The 24,300-nt window shown below is 40.4% G+C and overlaps 4 protein-coding genes across 4 annotated transcripts in view; 2 read left to right on the top strand and 2 right to left on the bottom strand.

Annotated features, from left to right (window-relative positions):
* Positions 1–6,226, bottom strand: part of LOC311033457 (uncharacterized protein) — a gene marked incomplete at its 5' end in the record, with an annotated part of 15,836 nt that extends 9,610 nt beyond the window's left edge. The window contains 8 exons of the mRNA XM_084040968.1: positions 431–481; positions 1,148–1,222; positions 2,027–2,077; positions 2,657–2,740; positions 3,979–4,023; positions 5,049–5,135; positions 5,830–5,952; positions 6,202–6,226. Coding sequence (XP_083897094.1) covers positions 431–481; positions 1,148–1,222; positions 2,027–2,077; positions 2,657–2,740; positions 3,979–4,023; positions 5,049–5,135; positions 5,830–5,952; positions 6,202–6,226 — 541 coding nt within the window. The remainder of the gene's footprint in view (positions 1–430; positions 482–1,147; positions 1,223–2,026; positions 2,078–2,656; positions 2,741–3,978; positions 4,024–5,048; positions 5,136–5,829; positions 5,953–6,201) is intronic.
* LOC311034251 (Fc receptor-like protein 5) overlaps positions 1–13,797 on the bottom strand; it is a 60,274-nt gene extending 46,477 nt beyond the window's left edge. The window contains exons 1-5 of the mRNA XM_084042084.1: positions 13,759–13,797; positions 9,823–9,864; positions 8,302–8,454; positions 7,610–7,714; positions 6,347–6,601 (exon numbers count right to left, since the gene is read on the bottom strand). Of these exons, the coding sequence (XP_083898210.1) occupies positions 6,347–6,601; positions 7,610–7,714; positions 8,302–8,454; positions 9,823–9,864; positions 13,759–13,789 (586 nt within the window). The 5' untranslated portion in view covers positions 13,790–13,797. The remainder of the gene's footprint in view (positions 1–6,346; positions 6,602–7,609; positions 7,715–8,301; positions 8,455–9,822; positions 9,865–13,758) is intronic.
* Positions 1–24,300, top strand: part of LOC311034142 (uncharacterized protein) — a gene marked incomplete at its 5' end in the record, with an annotated part of 308,082 nt that overhangs the window by 162,314 nt on the left and 121,468 nt on the right. The gene's annotated exons all lie outside the window — the stretch shown is intronic.
* LOC311034240 (NACHT, LRR and PYD domains-containing protein 3-like) overlaps positions 18,023–24,300 on the top strand; it is a 41,610-nt gene continuing 35,332 nt past the window's right edge. The window contains exons 1-2 of the mRNA XM_084042063.1: positions 18,023–18,137; positions 20,084–20,425. Of these exons, the coding sequence (XP_083898189.1) occupies positions 20,116–20,425 (310 nt within the window). The 5' untranslated portion in view covers positions 18,023–18,137; positions 20,084–20,115. The remainder of the gene's footprint in view (positions 18,138–20,083; positions 20,426–24,300) is intronic.

Raw genomic sequence — 24,300 nt, 5'->3', positions numbered from 1 at the left:
TGCAGAAAGGTCAGACGTTGAGGTTCTTACTAATTCATCTTACTGAACAAGAAATACAAATCAGGTTGTATTTGCATCATGTCTATAATATGCATCCATGCAATAGATCCTTTAAAAGACATAGACATTCTTTTATATGTGATGACGAATGTTGAGCAAATAAATATTTGATTTGATGTTTGCCACTATTGTAAATAAAATAACAGAAACTCATGGTTTGGTTTCTGTTATCACGTCTGCTGGGGAGCAGTTTGAGTGTACGATGTCCGCCATAATCCACTGACAAAAAAACATTATGATGTATCAGACTCTGTTTGTGAAAAGATGTGTATTTGCAAGTACAAAATGTGTGCGTATCCACGTTTAGGCATGAGGCCCGTTATAGTTGTGCACATTGTGTGTGTATATAGTTGTGTACATAGTAACTGACCTGAGTGTATCTTCACCATAGAGTAGATGGCTTGATCTGCTGGAGTCTGATCTGTAATGAACATAACAAACATCAAGTGTTACTACAGTGACACAATGTAAACAACAACTAAACAACACAATAAGTGTGTGATCACAGTATCATTGTTTATGTGAATGAGTTATTTTGTAAAAGGAGGGTGTCACATACATGGCTTTTTACACAAAACACCTTCATGTTTCCATGGACAATTTGACAAATAGCAATATTTATGGCATATTAAATTAAGCACATTGACTTTTTTTCTGTGAGCAACCCTTTCCTTTTATAAATGTTGACAGATGACTGGAATAATTACAAACACATTTAGTGTAGAGTTACTATGATAATAATAATGATAACTAGAAAATGTGCTCCTCGGAGCACAGGTCTCCGCTAGTACTGTTCCTGATTAATCCTGTCTTAAGTGTTACTTGATTAATCCTGTCTTAAGTGTTACTCTGCCATTTCGTGATTATTCCTGTCTTACCTCACTTTGAAAGAGACCAAGACTCTTTCAGTGACACATCTATTTATAGGCCGCTATACGTCATGCGTCTCACTAGCCAATCGGAGCACACTCTTTCAACGTATTGTCACGTGTCACGTGAGGCTTGACCAATGTTAGCTTGGCCGAGGGGGGGGGACGGAAAGTGAAAACATAGTCTCCTGGCGGAGACAATAATAATGTATTTGTACCTCTCCTCGTCCTGTGGTGAGGTGTCTGCTTCACAGTCACAGCAGCATACGTCACATCTTGACTATGACTCTGACCTGTCATAACACATTAACATAATAACAACACATTAACATAATATCACTGAGCTGTCACACAACACATTAACATACTGTAATAACAAACGTTTATCATTGGCCCGAATGATCAAACTGTTCTATTATCACCTTCCAGAGGTCACTGAGTATCAGGTCATGTGTAGGACAATGAATGCATCATTACATTCTATTAGCCTAAAATAAAAATCTGCAACATCTTATGGATAAACAGTGATCTTGGTGGAGGTCTGTGTTCTACTGACTTCATGGTATATATATGGCCCTGTTCAGTATGCTACTTTTAAACCACTGCTCACCAAGTGAGTTCAAGTGAAGCCACGAGACTAAAGACATACTGTACCTCTTCCATGAACAATGGGAAGATAAATGCTATTTCATCAGGAACAAAATATATTTGTCTCTTTTGTAACAACTGTGTGTTTTCACAAAGCTAACGTGACCACTGGAGCCTCTTGTCATGTGTCACATTCTTACATTTTGGGATTAGATGGTGACATATTACAGGAGCATAGCTTTAAAGTTTGTATAATAAGATGGCAGGTCTTGTGCACCCCCCCCCCCCCCGCCCCCCGCCCCCCCCCCCCCCCCCCTCCCCCCACACAGGACACAGAGCTACAGAGCTGATAGACACTGACTGATGTCGGGCTCAGGACTATATATTTACCCTACACTGAGCTCTCTGCACTGACTACCTGTTAAATACATTTACTTTATGGTTTCATTATTGATATGATATTAAACCAGGCTGATCAATGAGTTTATCTACATACTGTAGTAACTGACCTGGGTTGACCTTCACCATGGAGTAGATGGCTTGATCTGCAGGAGTCTGATCTGGAATAAACATAACAAACAAGTTCAAACAATGAAACAAATACACACAGAAAGACCCTAACGCTAACTGTTGTGTCTGATAACAATCCCCAATATATTGATCAGCCGGCAGGCTAAGCCTGGCAGACCTGTATGACGCGCTGACTCAAAGGACTCAATACTTAGACAACGGAAGCTCAAAAGTTTAAAGTTTAAAAATGCTTTACTTCAGTGTCACCAAATATTACAAAACAATTTCCAATGAATAAATATGTAATTAATATGTGCAAAGAAATAAATTAAACAGTGAGCAAAATGTGGTCAACAAAAAGGATTTCTCCCAGCTCACCCTACCACGGTCAAACCAGCCGTAAGGTGAGACCATTACCACTGAGACACTCCCACCTATCACATATCAATTATCCAATCCAGTGCACAAATACAAATATAAAACCCTATTTGGCTCCTATACTAACTGAACAACTCAATACGTGTGTGATCACAGTATCATTGTTTATGTGAGTGAGCTCAGTGTGGTGTAGAGTTGTATAATAATGTATAATAATATAATAATAATAATAATAATAATATGTGCATTACCTCTCCTCTTCTTGTGTTGAGCTGTCTGCTTCACAGTCACAGCAGCATACGTTACATCTCCACTCTGTCTGTCTGGTCTAGAGCCTGACACACACACACACACACACACACACACACACACACACACACTCTAACCATTTATTTATGTCCACATAAAGGAGAGCATACAAGGACACAAATATTAAAGGGCAAGACCACTTTGGTAGAGGTTTGGGTTGTGTAGTTACCTTGCCATGATGTAACTCCAAAGGTGGACAAGAAATCTAAAATAAATGCTCCATTGATTAGCAATTGATAATTGAAAATATGCTCCTCATTAACTTACATAGTACGGTGAAACAGCTCTCAAAGTCACTCTTTTAGCACATAAACGAACGCAAGTCGATTCAGACAATATAGAACATCACTAAATCCACTACTGATTTTCTTTTTTTAAATAAAAATGTTAACTTCCTGTTGATTTTTATTAGGAAGAAAACCCGGACTGGATCTGTGGATCCGAATCCGGATCTTCAAATAGTAAACTCAACAGGAAGTTAACATTTTCATATATACAAAAACAGTAGTGGGTTTGGTGATGTTCTATATTGTCTGAATCAACTTTGTTTGTGCTCGTTTATGTGCTAAAAGAGTGACTTTGAGAGCATATTTTGAATTATCAATTTCTAATCAATGGAGCAATTATTTTTGATTTCTTGTTCACCTTTGGAGTTACGTCACGGCAAGGTAACTACACAACCCAAACCTCTACCACAGTGGTCTTGCCCTTTAAAGGTGCAGTAAGGTTACATTCACAAAATAATGGCATATGTCTTCATGATACAATAAGCATGTAACTCAGTACTCTAAAGTAACAACGTCTCTGACATATATTGCAGCTGCCAATTATATCAGAGACAGCACAATACTTTGCCAGCCTTTTTGCCTCCTTTCTGGGGCATGCAAGTTGTCGAAACCCTCTAACAACCAGTCAGTGGGTATAATGTCCTACAGGCTGCCAATTATAATAAACCAATAGTCTGCACCTATAACCCAGCTCTGAGATGGTCTGTAGGAGTGGTTGGTATTTAATGACCTTGGTCATAAAGGCCTCCTCTAGGCTAAGGTCAAAGGTGCATGTTATCTCTAACACGGTACATCCAGTACATGTAACACATCCCGTATGCATAGCAGCCATTAAAGATGTGGGACAATGTTTCAGTGACCTGTTCTGTTCTGTGGTGTGGTGTGGTGCAGTGCAGGCAATGAGAGACATGAGTGGTGGTGAACCAGACATTTACCTATCCATGTTAGAGCACTTTGAACTGAACACAGTAACTGACCTGTGTTGATCTTGGAGTAGATGTCTTGTCCTGCAGAGCTCTGGTCTGGAAAACACACAAAACAAACAGAGGGCCTGATTTATACAGTATGATCTATGGTGCTGGTCTATAATGCTGGGTGCAACTGCTTGGGGGGGGGGGGGGTTCCAACTCTTATGGTGGTAGTGGAGTGGTAACGTTTAACAGGAGGAGACAGTCTGCACACCACTGTTACTTCAAAAGCTCTGCTGTATTTTCTCATTGCTCTCCGAATGTCATTACAGAGATGATTTCACAAAATCAATAAAGAAATAATGTGAAATTACATTTTTTAAATTATTATTATTTTCACTGGCCCCAGCGGGCAAGTTCCCAGTTCCCAGTTTCATAAGTACATCCTGGCCAGCAGGCCATTTATAATGTACTCCTATGACATGTACATTTATTATGTATTCACACAATGTAAATCACTCATTGTTATCATCAACAGACACAATACGCTACGTGTTCAAACAATGTACGGTAAATCACAAAATGTTCTCATTTGTTATTAATGTCATAACTACAACTCAACATCTAATTGTGAGATTATATCCTTTTTTTATATCAAAATATAAATACAAACACATGGACGTAATCTTGTGATTATATATTGACTGGTAGTCAAAAAGCTATTGCACTCAGACCAGCCTGAGCTGGTCTTAAATCCAGCACAGTGACAGTGTAGATATGTCCTTACTATTTAGATGAAGATAAGTGTGAGTGTAGAGTGAAGATGCATAGTTAGTGGCGGCAGTGGCTCAGGGGTAGAGTGGCCGGGTAGAGTGAACTGGAAAACCACAAGGTTCCCAGTTGGATCCCGGGCTGGGGCGCTCCCCTAGAGTTAGTGTAGAAGTGTCCTTGAGCAAGACACTGAACCCCTAATTGCTCCTGATGAGCAGGTTGGTGCCTTGCATGGTTTCCTCCTCCATCGGTGTATGAATGTGTGTGTGAATGGCACAATCAATGTAAAGTGCTTCGGATAGAAGCGCTATATAAATGCACCATTTACTATTTATAGATGTATAAGTATGACTGTATAGTAGCTGTACCTCTCCTCTTCCTGGGTTGAGCTGACTGTTTTATTCTCACATCAGCATAAGTCACATCATCTCCACTCTGTCTGTCTGTCCTACTGCCTGCAGAGAAACATTCAACATCATCAGCTTATAGTACTCATTATTTGTCTGTCTGTTTTCATAACTAAACCAGTTCTCCATGGTCTCATGATAACCCTGATAAGGTTTATCATGATAAACCTTATCAGGGTTATCATGGGACCATCTTTAACCTTATGATGGGCTAAAGGCTAAAGACCAACCTTTACAGTGTAAACTAAAGGTTGGTCTTTAGCTAAAGAAGCACTTATACATTGTTCAGACCGGTTGAGAAAAGGGGGTGTGGCATTTCACAAAAATGCACAAATGTTCCGATCAGATTAACATAACACCACAATACTTAAACAAGTTTTATCATGGGCTCATGATAAAACTCATTAACTGGTCACAGCATTGTTTCATTGTCAACCTCCACAGGTCATTGGCTGTCACTTGGTTCCTCATGTGTAGGATAATGCATCATAAATTTCTGTTGTTTAGTTTGACTTTATCTCAGTGACAGATCAGGCAACTTTTGTGAAGCACTGGAAATATGTTAATTATTCAGTCAGGTACAATCATGTTTAATTAAGGATATACACATAGGGTTTAAGTGGTTCAGTTTCAGCTGTTTAACTCAGTCCTTTCAGGTATAATCCTACTTATGTGTGTGTGTGTGTGTGTGTGTGTGTGTGTGTGTGTGTGTGTGTGTGTGTGTGTGTGTGTGTGTGTGTACCTCTGTATTTCTTCCACAGAAACAAACCCGGGATCAGCAGAAGGATAAAGACTCCAGCCACCAGAAGGTAGATATATGGAAAGGGAGAGGCAGCGTCTGATTTGTGTTTGTTGGTTGAAGAATCTGAAGCACAATGAGACACAGATTCATTTTAAACACATTATAAGAGCTGATCATGTGAGGTGTAACAGAGCAGCACAACCTCTAGTGGCGGCATCACCAGGCTTTCCACCACAGTGTGGACCTATTGTCCAACACAACACGTTGTGAGCTTGCAGATCTGCTGTTTTCTTTTTATTATTTTGAAAATGTATGATTATTTTTGGAATTTATGTACATTTGAATATATATATATATTTTTTAAGTACAAACTCCGGTCAAGTTCAGATTTGAACATGCAACTTTCATTTGTAGTGTAGTAATATTTGACCAGCAGTATCTATACTAGGAGTTAGTTGAGTACTTTGTCCACCACTGCTTTTAAACTCTGTTTATTCATCATTATTATAAGACTCACTTGTCACTGCCATCCAGCTCTCTGGTGACTCTCCACGGTCAGAGATGTTACACTTGTAGAATCCTTCATCAGACTTGTTAACATGGTGGATGGTCATCTGTCCTGTAGACTCTGTTCTGATGAGGGATCCGTCTTTATAGAAACCAGCTGGGAGGTTAGAGGATGGATTACCAGATGTCTGGTCTTTGTACAGGCAGCGGAATGTGGCTTTATCTCCCTCTGGCACAGGAAGTACAGGACTCTCTAGGATCACATCTATAGAACCAACATGTTGAGTTATGAACATCTATAGAACCAACATGTTGAGTTATGAACATCTATAGAACCAACATGTTGAGTTATGAACATCTATAGAACCAACATGTTGAGTTATGAACATCTATAGAACCAACATGTTGAGTTATGAACATCTATAGAACCAACATGTTGAGTTATGAACAGCTACATTGTTTATATGTAGATGTTCCTTTTTAATACATTGTTGGATGTGTCCACAGAAATGCAGGTTTTTAATACATAAATGTACACTTACAAATATAATTAAAATATAATTAGGATATACGTAACAAGGAGGATCTTTATCAAGGAGGAAATGGCATGGTGGCACCAGGACTTTAATGCATTTATTATATTAAAGTCTACAAACTACTTTCAATCTGTGATCCTTATTATCGGCATGTTATTTATAGGTGACAATTTTCAAAGATTTCCGAACAATTCAAAAACCTTTAAATGTTTTCAACACAAAAACACAAAAATAGCTGATCTACAAGCGATTGATCAGCTATTTTCACTCTTTGTCACATGATAATTATTAGATTAGAATTATTAGATTACTATTTGTATGCATTTGATGTATTATGTGTATTATGATGTATTATCTTGTGTCCTTGCTTACTGTAAATCAGTCTGGATTAAGAGCGTATGCTAAATGCCTAAACTGTAAACTGATAATATATAATGGGATGAAGTTGTTAAAGTGTTGATCAAACTCTATATTATCTTTGACTTTGTGAATATATAACTAAATCATTATTGCCTTTCATATCAGATATGTCTGAGGTTAGATAACCTGTGAGAGATAATCCTATAATTTATGTTTCAAACTTAAAACTTTATTGTTTATCAAGAGAACTGACGTAGGTTAACACAATAATGAATGAAAATTAACCTATATCTGTGTTAAGAATGATAGAATGTGAATGTTGTCTGTCTACCTTCTATAGCGTATAGATAACATTGATGTAATTATGTTGAATGTACCAGAGATGGTGATGTTGATGGAGCGGCTGACTCCTCCTGATGTGGACTGACACCAGTAAACTCCACTATCATGACGAAGCGGGGTGTTTAAGGTACAGGATGCTCCTATACAGAATCACAATGATAAAGTGATATCAGTTAAAAGGTCTGTACGTCCGTCCATCCGTACATACATACATACATACATACATACATACATACATACATACATACATATATAGGATATTTTACAGCAGTGCATGTTATATAGAATACAATGTATGTGCCCCACTTCTATCTGCATGTGATTTAAACATGTGCCAGTGCGTGTGACTTTAACCATGTGCCAGGCAGCAGCCATGAGATCATCCCATGTATACATACAATTGTATTGTGCAGGTTATTAGATTAGATCTAAACAGTATATGAGCAGACTACCAGTTGTCTTCGACAGACGGCCGCACCCTCGAGGTCCTCCACGTTTTGCCCACGGACAAGATCTCAAGTTTTGACCTGGCTGTCTCCTTCTTGAATGTAACAATGATAGAAGCTAAATAAAACTAAGAACTACTCATCAACTTTGATCCTCCGATTCCGAGTTCATCTTTTTCTACAAGCTGTTGAAAATAACCAATACATACATACATACATACATACATACATACATACGTCCGTACGTCCATACATACATACATACATACATACATCCATACCTTTAGTTTCTCCCCAGTCAGTGCCACAGATTCCATTCCTAACACTGCTCTGTCTTGTCACAGACCAGCCCGTCTTCTCTTGTTCCTCACAGCTCAGGGAGATGGACTCACGTTGAAAGAACTTACATCTGTCAGGACTGACTCTGAGAGACACTGGAAAAGAGAGAGGGCACAGGAATGAGGGAGAGATACAGTACATTCTACATGTAAACATCTGTTAATCAGATCTATGGTGAAATTTGATACTATAAATAACAACATTGATATTCAGAGGTGGGTATAGTCATTCCACGAATTCGGTACACTTTGCAGTCCCCTCTGACCTTTTTAAGTGTATTGTATCCATCGGGTCACCAAAATCAAATTTTAAAAGCTTTTTAGAATCAATTGACATGTTCCCTTTACTATTGTGTAAAAATATTATATATTTTATCTTTATATCTGAAATTATCTGCCTTTTCTACAGTAGACACCGCCTAAATTTGCCCATTTGTCATGTCCCCAATGGCCGATAGAGAGATTGGCCTTCAGATATGACTACTAAAAGTGTAGAACAATCCATAACTTATATTATTCACATAAAACCAGCAATGTACTCTATTGCTTGTCATGTTTTTCGTTTTTTAATAAATAGTTGATTTATCATTAAAATCACGTTATATAGCTCTGTCCCACAGTCACACTCAACCCCGTTACACAAGTCATTCTCCTCTCTGTAAAAAGTATAAACTGACCCTTTAGTGGCATCAACAACATGTGATGGCATTCTACAAGTCTTCTGAGCAAGATGCTGCAGAAAGAGGAACATTTCGAACTTCTTATACAGCTATTTAGGGTCATTTATACTTTCAAAGCGTGGTCGTAAAGCATAAAAACTCAACCCCGTTACATGAAATAAAGATAGAAAACTATTATTATTTTTAAATTGTCTTTGTCATTTCAGCAATATATGTGATTGACTAATGTCATGCATGCCATGTGGTCTCCTCTTAATCATCACAGGAAGAGTTATGGCCATCTTGAGTAAAAAATCTCAACCCCGTTCCACTCAACCCCGTTATGAATTTCAACCCTGTTACATATATTATTCCATATAAAAATATGAATTTAATGCCTGAGATGGGAAAATATGTTTTTCTGCATGTTAAATATGTCCTTAATGGTGTGGGCTATTCAAAAAAGTAATTCGTTTCCATCGATTTTTCAAAAAAATAAAAGTGCAAATCGTACCGAATTCGTGGAATGACTCAGTTACAGTATACTGTGTGTGTGTGTGTGTGTGTGTGTGTGTGTGTGTAAACAAAAAATCAGACTTTGAATATGAGAAATGTGACAGATACGTCTTGATCACATGACTAGAGATTATGGGCCAAAACGTGTATTGCCTGTTAGAAGGCCACTATGAGGCCGGTTTAAATCTAGGGTGGCATTTCTTCCTTGGCGTAGCTGTAGAGGAAATGTGTGTCCAATGTTTCACAGAAATCGGACCCTACGGAGAGCAAATGCTTGAAATTGTCTCACCTTCTGGTTGAGCAGGTCCACAGCAGATGATGAGATACACCACTAGAGAGAGAGAGAGAGAGAGAGAGAGAGAGAGAGAGAATTATCTTACCAGCTTGCAAAGCATGCTGGTCTAAGAAGAGACTGACCTATTAATCCTCGACATATTTGCAACATGTTTTCAATCATTGGCTGTCCTTTAAGCCAAATGGGGATACTTTCCCATACTCTGAACGGACGGTCTCGTCCTCCCAAGCTATGGTACTAGACACGCCTCTCGCCTCTACGGCAGTGTTGCCTGATTCTGCGAGAGAAATAAGCAACAGGTTTAAGCCAATGGGGAGCCACTAGCAGTGTTGCCAGATTCTGCGAGACAAATCAGAGAAAACAGAAAGCAAGCTGGTATACATGACTGAGTCATGTCTTGTTTTCTCTATAATCTGTCCTTCAACATGTATCCTAATGTTAACCCTCGATCATGTCAACCTTTAAACTCCTGTCCTGACAGGCTGGTATAAATGTGGTCTCTCCCCAGCAGGATGAGAGGACATGTTAGCTGTGCAGAGATCTTCATAGGCCTGCGTCCTGCGTCGCTGACGCACAATATTGAGAAAGGACGCATTCATGACACCGTCGTGGCGTCCATGGGACGCACACGCACTAGAGTTGTCACCAACAACAGAGAAAAATATAAAAATGATAAGTATCGGCCCAATAATTATCGGTTCGATATCAGGAATTATGACGTCATCCCGATAAAACCGATAACATCAATAATAGCTCCGATAATATATAATATTTGTCAGCTGTGCTCTGCATGGACTCTCTCGGTTAGACACCATTGTGTGGAGAAGTATAACTCTCGGTTAGACACCATTGTGTGGAGAAGTATAACTCTCGGTTAGACACCATCGTGTGGAGAAGTATAACTCTCGGTTAGACACCATCGTGTGGAGAAGTATAACTCTCGGTTAGACACCATCGTGTGGAGAAGTATAACTCTCGGTTAGACACCATCGTGTGGAGAAGTATAACTCTCGGTTAGACACCATCGTGTGGAGAAGTATAACTCTCGGTTAGACACCATCGTGTGGAGAAGTATAACTCTCCGTTAGACACCATTGTGTGGAGAAGTATAACTCTCGGTTAGACACCATTGTGTGGAGAAGTATAACTCTCGGTTAGACACCGTTGTGTGGAGAAGTATAACTCTCGGTTAGACACCATCGTGTGGAGAAGTATAACTCTCGGTTAGACACCGCTGTACTGGAGAAGTATAACTCGGTTAGATACCATTGTGTGGAGACTCTCTCGCACACGTTGTAGCAGCAGCACAGCCCCTTCCCTCCCCAAACACACACACTGTAACACAGAGAGAGAGAGAGAGACGGCATGAGGAGCTGGTTGAGACCTGGTCTCAAACGTGTTAAAACGTCTTGGATAGACCACTGTCTGGAATAATAACTGATCATCATATATACAGGTCTACTAACCTTTGTTGCTGTTGTCATCTTAAATTGACCAGCCAAAGTAAAATCCACTATTTTAGAGTGTTCTCCAACTTCTTTGGAGATCAGAGTGATGTGTTGGATCATGCGTTTAACATGTTGTCAATCAGCTGTGTAACATTAGCAGGTTAACGATGGCTCGTTGAGCCTATGCATTTGACCCTGATTTGACCACAAAGGCAATCAAAAGTACTAATTAATGGCAGCTGTAAGTAACCGGTTGTCTATCGTCTGTGTCTTGTATGTTTAATAGCCAACTGAATGTTTTCTGTAGCCTAGAGATATCATATCAAGTAATTCCCTGAAGCGGGTAGACCCTCTCCCTCATGCTAAACTTAAAGTGACTTATAAGGTTCCACTTCTCTTCAAAAAGCAACTTTATTTTCCTTTCTCAATGACAAGCCTAATATTATTATAGTATTTTGGCTATGTGAAATAACTACAAGCCAATGTTCATAGGCATTGTCAGTATTTGTCTTCATTATTTCTTGAATTCCTATTTCTTTAGTTGCCAATAATTCCACTGTAAGCCAGTGTTTTCAGTCTTTTATTGCTACACAATAAATAGTAAAAAGAAATTCTACATTCATAAATAATACAAAATAAAATAATAATAATGATTAAAAGGTTCTATAATTAAATGTATTCTATTGGTCAAAGCTATGTTAAATCCACCTTTGCCCACGACTAGCACCATCTTTCTTACCATAAGGTGTGCTAATTAATACTACAGATTCATATACATTTGTAAAAATCACACCCAGTGTGAAGTGGGCGGTGTGGTCACAGTGGTCATCACAGTGATGGAAGTGATTCACTTAAAAAAAATCATAAAAGTGTTTTTTTTAAGTCCATACTGCTATTCATAGGGCTGCACATGGGTCATGTGTTTCGCTAGCCAATCACAGTCCTGAATTTGCAAAGTCAGCCAATCACATTACAGCTAGTGGTGATAACACTAGCTGTAATGTGATTGGCTGACTTTGCAAAAGTATAGATTTGCATTGACTGTGGAAGGGTTAGGGTTGTAGACTGCGTTGTAGACTATTGGCCAATCACGGTGTAGGATTGGTCAGTGTCCAAACCTCACTTATAGGGGGCGGTTACACCGCCCCAATAATATATTCATGATTTTTAATATATGTATATATATATTTGTATTATTGGTTATCGGTATCGGTCTTGAGAAGCAGGAACGGGTCCGCACTGAACCCCCCACCCCCCTGTTGACAAAACCGTGCCGGGGGGCACCGAACCGGGTCCAAGCACCGGGCACCACGTAGGGTGTGAATTTTTGTGGGACTCATAAAATGTCCCTGGGAACCATCTAAAAGACCACCCTTAGGTCCCAGGACCCATTACATTGATAACCTAGCAACATCACTGGCTGTGAGGACCTTCTATGACAGACTACTTCTCAAACTATTTCATGTCAAGGGCCGCAAATTGATACAGTATTATTTGGCCACGGACCCCCATCTGAAAAGCTTTTGTGCCAGGGACCACATGAGAGAATATTTGTTGTTAAAATGTTTAAAAACTTCATTTTCAAGATTTTTCCAAAATATTCTAAACTAGCCATTCTAAATTAGCCAGAGTATAAGTGTAGAGTAAAATAGGTTCAAAGTAACCCATTCACTCCGGGAGCGCATCTGTCATTTTAGATTTCTTTGGCTACAAGCTCATAGCGCGGCACCGAGTGCTGCGCTATGAGCTGGTAGATCTGTTATTTTTTTTGAATCATGAACATTAATAATTTTGTGCAAATCTTTGAATATATATTTTTTAAAGGGAACATTGGTAACTCAAATATTTGCTTGGGGGTCCCTGGAATATTTTATAAATTTCGTTTTTAAAAAACATTATATTCAAAGATTTGCACAAATGTTCACGATTTTTCAAAATGTGCCGCGTTATGAGCTTGTAGATCTGCTATTTTTGAATAGCCAAATAAATCTTAAAATGACACACAGATGCGTTCCCGTTCTTAAAGGGTTAAACTGATTTTGATGCTATATTAGCTCATTTAGCTGGGGACCCCCTCAAGGACCCCTGGGGGTCCCCACTTTGAGAACCACTGCTCTATCATACACATCTACCATCTAGTTCCACTGATCTATCACACAGACCCAAACACTTAAAGCACATTTTATATAACTGGAACATAAACTCCTGATAAAGAGAAGTTTGAGAATCTCAGGTTAATTAAAGTTAATTAATCTACCTCAGAACATCAGCCTGAGCTTCCATTTGCTCCACACTCACTCCAGCACTTTAATAACAAAAGCAATAATAAATAAATAAATACATAAATAACTGATTTGTGTGTCATTAAATATATTTAAATATAAATGAGTGCAAAGTAAAGTTCTCTGATGCTCTGCCTCAGTTAAATACAGTTTAATAGTTGAGTGAACTAAAATGAGAATGAGATAAATAAAGTACTTACATGATAGTATATATGTTGGTGCAGATTTCATCTTGTTAAACTGACTGACTGACAGTGAGTGAGAGCAGAGCTGTGTGGTTTATAGACTCTCTGCTGCTGGAATAGACACACGGGGACTGCAAAATTCACAACCACAATTGAGACAGCGCCCCTACTCGAGGTCCGTTAGAACTATGTACTGCAGCTGTCAATGCAATCCCTATGAGAGGATATGAGAGTTAGTCTACTTCTAAAATGATCCTACTGTACATTAACTGGAGACGATATAGAGTTGAATAAAAATATGTCTCCAAATGTATGGAGTGTCTTTATCAACATATCTTCTTGTTTTCTCAATAGTTGATGTGTTTCACATTTCATTTGCCGCTTGAATGGGTTACACAGCAGAGGGGGGATGGCAGACAGACAAGTAGTCACATTTCAGTGACATCACTGTCTTTACGAGCGCCGACTTTGAAAAGGAGAATTCTCAACCCAATCCCGACTGACTGTCTATATTTTGACATGAGGCTTATATTAATTTTCTACCTACCGCAGAGCTCCGACGGTAGGCCTACATGAAAAATGTAAAAAGAACATGTGGGTTTACCGTTGTTGTATTAACTTGCCTGAATGTTGGGGAAATAACCTAACTAAATGGAGGAGTGACATATCCCGACATTTTCAACTACTGCCCCCTATACCCGCATATCTGTATAAATACCTCCAAAAAGTTAGTGACACCCACAGTCACGAAACTAGAGGGAGCGTAAACAACAATCTGGTACCACCCACCCATAAAACAAACATGGGCAAATTCTCCTTCTACAGCACGGCCACCAAGGTATGGAATAGTCTAACCCCATCCCTCAAAGAATGCAGTTCGCTGGGCCCATTCAAAACAGCCCTAAAAACAAACTCATCTTTCTGGAGGCCATAAGTCAAGAGGAGGTAGTACCAGTTTCCTGGTAGACAGACGACCCCCCTCCCCTTTTTTTGGTATATATTTTTTTTTTTTTCTTTGCTTTTTTTTGTACATAGTAGTATTTTTTCTCTGTATTTTTATGTTGATTTTTGAACTGTTTGGTTGCTACTATATATGTCTATGAAACTAATTCAATTTTTACATTCTTTTGCCTAATAAAAATTTCAATCAATCAATCAATACTTTGTGAATTCTCCAGGTTATAGTATTAATATACAAATAATCTTGCAAGATGATGTTTGGATAATTGTCCAAAAATAAATAGCCTCTAAAAATGATACATGAGAGACACAAACATATCTGGGTATTGAAAACATTAAGGGATGCGTCTGTGACGTATATACCATTCGACCACTTAAACCTTCGATTTCAGATGCTAGAACTTTTGACACACTCATGGAGTATATTATAGTATATTGTGGGTTGTATATTGAGATGGCAGGTATGTCACATTAAAAAGGACAAATTAAGCAAATAGGACACTTTATTAGAACACAAAACATATCGCTACAGCTTCAGTAGTTAAGCAGTGAAATTACGGTATTTTAATATGTCTCTCATAGGGATCGCAGTGACAGCTGCAGTACATCGTTCTAACAGACCTTGCGTGGGTGCACTGTCTCAATTGTGGGCGTACATTTTGTAGTCCCCGTGTGTCTATGGATGAACAGTCCATTTAGTCCAGGCGTTTCGGGCCATATTTTGATGGAATCGTGCACTTTACGATAAAAGCATGAAATTTGGCACACAGTTAGGGCATGCCATAAGGAACATTTTTGGCTATAGGGCCATCGCAGATTTGTCCTGTGGTAACCATGGCAGCCATTTTCCAAAATGGCCTCCATCTGCTGTTATTTTACCAATAGCTCAGGTGCTAGACCACCTAGGATCTTGATTCTGGTGACTAATCCGACATTTTCAAGTATGAGGAATACACTGGTACTATTTAGAATTGTCCTGTGGTAACCATGGCAGCCATTTTTCAAAATGGCCGCCACCTTCTGTCATTTTACCAATAACTCAGGTGCTAGACCACCTAGGATCTAGATTCTGGTGACTAATCCTACATTTTCAAGGATGAGGAATACAGTGGTACTATTCACAACATGCTAGTAACTACCTAACTAACTACAGTACATGAGGAGGCTGATACTCGCGTCATATTACACCTAGAAGATGCTATGAAGGAAGGGTATAGCAAGGTGACAATACGCACAGTAGACACAGATGTGCTGGTCCTGGCAGTAACGTCAGCCTAACACCTCCACTTGACTGAGCTGTGGGTTGCTTTTGGAACTGGGAAAAGTTCCTTAGCTGCTACCCCAGACAAAATAGATGACTGGATGGAGCCTCTGGAGCGATTTGTGGTATTGCTCTATGACCGCACAAGCGGCCAGGCTTCAGTGAATCAGGCACGGAAGCAGCTATTCACCCAGAAGGGTAGAACAATTGATGGACTCCCCCCAACACGAGCTGCACTGATTCAACATACAAAGAGGGCAGCCTACCAAGCTGGCCACTGCTGGGGACAGGTGATGGTTGCAGCCCCTGAACTCCCATCCCCAGGTGAATGGGGGTGGAAGAGGAAGGAGACAGGTGAATACAAATCATTTTATCCACTTCTTTACACTTGTAAATCTGTGATCTGACAATAAAGCTGATTCTAATTTTGACAGGAGGATGGGAAGTGCACTGGACCACACAGAAGCGAGCCTGGCCTGTCGAGAACTCCTCCGCTGTGGTTGCAAAAGGGGAAGCAGTGGACAATGCAGATGTGTTAAGGCAGCACTTCAGTGTACTGCCCTTTGCTACTGTGGTGGACTGTGCAACTAACATTGTGTAGATTATCTGGCTTTATTGAATAGACCCCTTAACAGACGACGTCACACTGATAAGAACCAGTCTGCGCGGAACCAGTATGCGCGCAATGAAACCCATTCTATCAGGTCTCGCTAGGACGCGCCTCACTAGCCAACACACAAGAGGAGGTTGGGGTGTGCTGAAACCAGCGCACCCCAAAACAACAGGTTGAGAATTGATAGCGTGAAACAATCACCTGTGCGTCCAGTCTCAATGTTGGTAAACACATAATTGGTCTATATGTTATTAGGCTATGACTCATGAGTACTCTGCCTTTGTTGTGTCTTATAGTCCATTGAAAATAATTATGCAATACTACTACTAATAAAAGAAACATTCTTGACTCTCACGTGTCAGTTTGAAAACATGTACTGTACTACACCATTACATATTTTGATGGGTTTACTATTATTTAATTAACTGAATGCCAGATATGTAGTTAGGTAGTAGCATGTTGTAAATAGTACCGCTGTATTCCTCATCCTTGAAAATGTAGGATTAGTCACCATAATCAAGATCCTAGGTGGTCTAGCACGTGAGTTATTGGTAAAATGACAGCAGGTGGCGGCCATTTTGGAAAATGGCTGCCATGGTTACCACAGGAAAAATCTGCGATGGCCCTATAGCCAAAAATGTTCCTTATGGGTTATGGCATGCTCTAACTGTGTGCCAAATTTCATGCTTTTATCGTAAAGTGCACGATTCCATAAAAATATGGCCCGAAACGCCTGGGCTAATTTCCTTTGTGGTAAGATGCTCTGACACGCACGCACGCACGCACGCAGGCACACTCACTCACTCACTCACTATTTAATTGTGATAATTGTGTGTGATAATTGATAACAGGGCTTTCATGGGCGTTTCAATCCTATTTAGTTGACCTTGTATTTAAACTGTACTTTCATGTGCTTTTTTACTGCAAACTTCTAAATAAAGTATTCAATCAATCAATTTATGTGAGCACTATTTTTTTATTTTTTTTCCCAGTCTCTAGTAAGACCTGAGATCAGTGGGTTTTGCCCCTCTTTTCTGAAAAGACAGACAGACTGACCAAATGAGTTACAGTACGTTGGACAGACGGACGGACGGACGGAGGGAGTCGAATAATAATATTATTAAATATTATTTAACTGTCATAATCAGCTGTTTTCTCTTTTCTTTGCACTGAGCCCATTCTAATTCATTATTAATCTCTCTCAAAAGAATGTTGTACTTGTAAAGCTTGTACTAAGTCTTACTTACTTATTATTTGAAATATGGAGGCTTTACTTTTTAACAAAATTCACCAAACTTTGATGCCCACTACTACCACTTCTCCGAGACTGCAATAAACAGTAGAGCAGTGACCTCTACTGGTACATAATGGTGTATATATATATATAGCCTATACGCCATCATTGAAACAGAAAGTATTTTTCATTCTTTAATAAAATGGCGTCTCTCTTTAAGTCCTTTGTTTTGTCTCTACTCAGTGTTTGTGTTAAACCATGGACAGGGATTTATGTCAAACTGATCCTGATCATATGGAGCAGCTGTTACAACACATCTGTCACAGGTAACTTTATGCTTATTTACAGAGTTAGTTATGAAGTTATACTATATTATAGGATAACAACAAGGGCGGGGTTGTAGAAGTTCTGTTAGAATACGGTAGGCTCACTAACTGTTCTCAGCTTCTAGTTTTCTTTCTTTGTTTATACATGTATTTTCTCCCTCATCAAATGTGTATTTGATGCTGAAGTAAGAAAGTAAAAGTTTGTTTTGTTAAACTACTAGACATATAGACCTAGTATTCCCTCTGCTTTATGTATAGGGGTACAGATAACTGGGCACTAGGCACATGTGCGCACCTGAAAGAGTGGGCACTAGGAAGAGTGGGCACCGGGAAATGTGGGCACTAGGAAGACTGGGGATTCGGATTGGTGTCCACAAGTGTTGTTTAACTTAACATAGTTTTAGCATGCTGCTTTGTTGTTGGTGATATTTAACCCACTGTTCTTTAAAACCCAAACAACACAACAACCAGGTCAAAAGTACAATATAAGAGTTTATTTGCCAAAATAACTGAGGTTAAAGGAGAGATTAGCCGGTTTATGTTATGTATAGATGTTTTTAAAAAACAGAATCAAGCTACAAGCAAGTCTCTCACCAACTCTCATCCATGACTATTCATTATTTCAATACCAGTCCTAAATGAGCAATGCAGAGCTAGTCTCACAGCTCTATTTTGGGTATTAGCTGGATTTGATTTAGTTGTTTAGATGCATTAGGTCATTGGTTCTCAAAGTGGGATCCGGGGACCCCCAGGGGTACTTGAGGGGGTTCCAGGGGGTCCCCAGCTAAATGATGGATAGGAACCAAATGGACCCTAACAGGTCCATTTGATTCCATTTGGACACTCTCAGAGTTAAATTAACATTGATTTTACAATATAAATTGGGGTCCCAGAGATAGAAATGCCATTAAATGGGGGTCCGTAGCCTAATGCATGTCAAACTGGGGGTCTTTGAAATTTAAATGGTTGAGAATCACTGCTAGAGCCGTAAAAATCGTCTCTTATGGGGGGTCCCTGGCATATCTTTTCAAATGGGGGTCCGCGGGCTAATAAGTGTCAATTTGGGGGTCCTTGACATGAAAAAGTTTGAGAACCACTGCATTAGGTGATCTTATCTACTGTGGCTTACAAGAACAGAGTAAACATAAACTCTATTGAAATAACATTGTGAGGTAGTTCTAGAAAACAATTAAGTGCTCTAGGATAGCAGGTAACTTTCAATGTCTAAACCAGTCTCCTCAAATTATTTTGGGGGTCCCCAGATGATTAGCTTAATGTACAACATTGTTTTCTCACTTCAAAGTTTAAACAGTAAACAAACCAACATACAGTATAAGTGTATATACAGGGTATCTGCACATTTATAAAGTGACAATTGAATTACTTTCAAAGACCTTTTTCTTTATATGTATGATTGCTATGTGATGTCTTTTTGCTCTGTTTTTGTTTGTTGATTTGTTATAGACATTTACTACAAATGCCATATTGTTGTTATATACTTGAAAATGCCAATAAATATATTGTTTAAAAAAAAAGAAAAATACCTTTTTCTTAACGCTAAAATAATAATAATGAAAAAAGAAAATAAAGAAAATATTACCTAAGAAAAGGGTTTAAAAAAATGAAAATAGCCGATCTACATGCTGCGAGGCGTTGTGGGCTTGTAGATCTGCTATTTTCATAATTTGCATTTGTGGAACAGAGTCTAACTAAATGTAATGCCTCATCTCCTACATTTCCTAGTGCTTGTCAGGGTTGAGGGGTCCCCAGTTCAAATATGATTATTTTGGGGTCGCAGCCTGAAAAGGTTGAGCATCACTGGTGTGAACAACATACTAAGATAGTATTGATGACATGTTAACAGCATACATACATCTATCTAAATAAAGATGAATATTTTATGGTTATCACCACACTAAAGCAGTTTTATTTTGTTTTGTTTTAAGGACAACAGGTGATTGGGTCCACTCAGCCTGTGATGGTCATAGAGGGAGATGATGTGATCCTTCCATGTCACATTCAACCTCCTGTCAACATGGAGAGACGTACAGTGGAGTGGATCAGACCTGACCTGAAGCCGGCACAGTATGTGTATCTCCTCCAAGATGGACGTCACATCACTGATGCTGTGAACCCCTTGTACAAACGGAGGACGTCCCTGTTTGCTCAGGAGCTGCAGCGTGGTAACATCTCACTGAAACTGTCCAGGGTGAAGCTCTCAGACGAAGGGAAGTACACGTGTTTTGTTCCAGACCTGGGCAGGCTGGGCAGCAGTTTGATCCTTGTTGGTAAGATGTAATGGTCAAAACCATTGTTGGGCTCATTACAAATTATATAAATAAGATTATGTGTGTGTGTGTGTGTGTGTGTGTGTGTGTGTGTGTGTGTGTGTGTGTGTGTGTGTGTGTGTGTGTGTGTGTGTATACCATATGTCACAGCATGGGTTCCCAAACTGTGAGTTGGTCCCCAAATGATTTTGGGGGGTCCTCAGATGATTATCTTAATGTGTAACATAGTTTTCTCATTCAACAGTAAACAAACCAACATACAGTATAAGTGTATACAGGTTATCTGCACATTTATAAAGTAACCATTTTAAAGACCTTTTTAATACCAAATTGGCCAAAGTGTGAAATATTACGTAAGGAAGAGGCAAACATTATGAAAATAGACGATCTACAAGCTCACAGTGCGAGGTGTTGTGTGCTTGTAGATCTGCTATTTTCACAATATTTATGTGTGTGAGAAAAACGGGGGAGCGGGGAACACCGTTTTTTGGCCTCAGGCCGGAGGGAGGGGGCGGGGGGGGGGCACAAGGCTGTAGCACCAGGCAAGCGCGTTGGTGGCCCCGGATGGAAAAACGGCAGAGGACGGGAAGCAGAAGCGCCGACCGGGTCGGCCCAGCAATCACCGCCCTGGCCCCAAGAATGCATTTCTCCCTGGCGGCTGGGGGACGTTTTGTTTCCCTCGGGGCCCCGACCTCAAAGGGACCTGACCGTGGCCCGGCCTCCCGCACCGGAAAAACGGGCGGTCCCTGTTTTTCTCACTTGTGCTGGTTTCTCATATGTACTGTAACATATATACGTATATACAGTGGTGAGCTGTGGATTTTTGAACTAAGGGTGCTGTGTTTTATGACGTCACGTGTGCAGGCATGCGCAGGCTGAGTGGCTATGTGCATAGCCACTCAGCTCAGTGCTAGTTGATGTAATGTCAACGTATGTAATGATGTAATGTAATTATAAGTATTATTATTTTGTTGCATTGTTAATTGTCTCCGCCAGGCCGAAAGGCATGGCGAGAGAGTATGTTTTACCCCCTGTCCGTCCGTCCGTCCGTCCGTCCGTCCTTCGATCTGTCTGTGTACAGCTAATCTCCGGCACTGTTGGCTTGCTCGCAGCCAAACTGTGCACACACAGTCCCTGGATACCAGAGCAGAACCTCTGCCCCAAATTTTTTTTCACAGGGGCCTGTTATAGCGCCACCAGGAGGCCGATTTGTGCAAAACACATTTTCTGACAGTACTCCTACAGATTTTGTCGAAAAATCCCACAAATCGGTACACAGTATCTCTATAGTCATTAAACGAAACTGGTCTTTCAGATTTCTCATATTCCATCCTGATTGGCTAAAAATGCCTTCCAAAGTTTGCAGGAGTGCACCGTTTTGAACAAAATACCTCAAATCATGAACACAGCATGCAATTTCCTTGAAATTTTTTACGCACATTCCCATTAGGCCGAGGAAGAACTAACATTTGAAAATTTTCAAATCAGCCTCATGGTGGCGCTATAACAGGCCGATTCATGTTTTTACCTATAATTGCACCGATCTGTGTAAAACTTTGTATGCACACTCCCTATAGGTCAAGGAAAAACCTTTGACCTGCATTTTTCACATCTGCCTTTTATAGCGCCACCAGGAGGCCGACTTGTGTAAAACAATTTTTTTTATACTACTCCTTCCAATTTTATCCAAATTTCACGCAAATCGGTACACATGATCTCTATAGTCATGTGATCACGACGGATGTGTTTGATTTTTCATATTCCATACTAATTGGCTAAGATTGACATCTAAAGTTTGCATTATTGGCTTGTTTTGAACAAAATTTTGCAAATCATGAACGCACCGTCCAATTGCGCTCAAACTTTGCACGCACATTCACACTATGTTGAGGAACAAATGCCAACCTTTTAACATTGGCCTGTTATAGCGCCACCAACAGGTCTAATTTAGCGAAACACATGTTTTTAACAAAATTTCTCAAATAATGAATGCAGTCAGTGTCCGATTGTCGTGCAAGGCCTAAGAAGAAATGGCACCCTTTTCACGTTGGCCTATTATAGCGCCACCAGGAGGCCACAATAGCCTACCTGACCTGGCGGAGACCTGTGCTCCGAGGAGCACTTTTTCTAGTTTGTTGTTTTTATTGTTTCAAATTAATTATTTTATTTTCCTTTTAATTTTTTATAAAAGCCCTTTACATAGACTCACCCACACATAAGTAGTTAAAATAATCAGACAACTTGTCTTTGTCTTGTCTCAGAGAACTGGGTCCTCTGCTAAGCGATCCCCTTCACACCTTGCAGTGCAGACACATTCAATTCAAGTCCGTGTCTTTTCTCGAGTAGCCTAATGTTATGCAAAGCAGCCAGGTAGACGCTATTGAGAACGGCTCGCCACTGACGGCGCGAACCTTGAGAGGCTATTGTTTAAACTTTAAGGCGTTAAAGACCGCCGCTGACGGTGCGTGCATGTGGAGCACGCGCGAGCCCCCTATATATATATCTATATATACGTCTAGCGTGACGCGTCGTTCACTTTGCAGTGCCACCTTACAGGCACCTCACAGTGTGAGAGAGAGTTTTGTGCTCTCCTAAATCCACGGCAGGCTTTGAAAGTACCCACTTCAGAAAGAGGTGACGTGCATCACCTCTCCAATGACCAAAACCCACTTTGTGATTACTCAGACCTGGTATGGCAGACCTTGGAAATGTATAGAAATGACACATGGAAGAATGCAACAGTTGTACCTCAATGTGGAAGTAGCACTTTTTTGAAAACCACATTTGCAGTGTGGTCTGTCTGGTGTGGTATGGCAAACGTGAGGGCTGCTGGGTCACCCGTCCTTGAACTGGCAACATAAAGCTGTCCGTGGCTGAAGACAGGGGACTGTAGCCAGACTCCCACTCTTCTGAGGGTCTGCCCTTGGGACTTGTTGATGGTGGTGGCAAAAGCAGTGCGGACCGGAAACTGTCGTCTAGCCCAGTCAAAAGGGAACTGTCCAGCTTCAGGAAGGAACTTGATGCGAGGGATCAAGACCTCCTTTTGTGTGGCTGCTATTGTGCACAGCAGGAGCTTGTTGTTGAGGGCCCTCTGGAAGTAGAGTTTGGTCCCATTGCACAGTCCGTCTTTGGGGCTGATGTTGCGGAGTAGCATCAAGGGCATCCCAGGCTTGAGGGTGATGATGTGGCGGGGAAATCCAGTGGGGCAGAGGGTGTTCAGATATTCGATGGTGAAGCGCATTACATCTTGGTAGTCCACCAGGGTGTCTGCACTGGTCAGCTTGGTAGCCATACCTGGCACCCAGGTCTCCATGATGTCATTGATGGTGTCCACCTCTTTGTTGGTAGGGGCAAGCAGTGATCTGCCTGCCATCCAGCCAGTGTTTGTGTAGTTGGTGGGCAAGTCTGGAAACACTGTGTTGCAGAAGTCTTTCATGGAGGTTGCCTCTGCAATGTTGTCCAGGTCAGTGTTGGGTTGAATGTGGAAACGCATGCTCTCTGGGATGGACACCAAGTTGTTGTCATCATTGGCTGTGCCATCGCCAATGGAGTTGTTCTTCTGTGGCAGTACCCTGTTGTGTTCTCTGGCGAGTGTGTGCATGGTGTGCAGCTGAAAAGGCCAGACAGGTGGGTTGGACATTGCAACACAGTTACATTTATAATGCTTTAGTCTAAAAGGTCCGGCCAAAGAAGTCCTTGCGGGCTTGTTTCCGTTGGGGTCCTTTTTTTGGACATGGAAGTGAAATGGGAAGTAATGGCACAGGTTTTGGAGAGTGCAGGTGTCATTACCTTGGCTGTCAGGCAGCGTCAATGAAGTTGTGGAAGGCCTTTTCCTTTTCATCACTGGCACGGTATGTGGCGGTGTGAAGGTGGAG

This window comes from Gymnoscopelus microlampas (genome assembly GCF_963454915.1).
Source record: "Gymnoscopelus microlampas genome assembly, chromosome: 18".
Lineage (NCBI taxonomy): Eukaryota > Metazoa > Chordata > Actinopteri > Myctophiformes > Myctophidae > Gymnoscopelus > Gymnoscopelus microlampas.
Note: the sequence above shows the minus strand (reverse complement) of the source record. Positions and strands in the feature narration are given on the sequence as shown.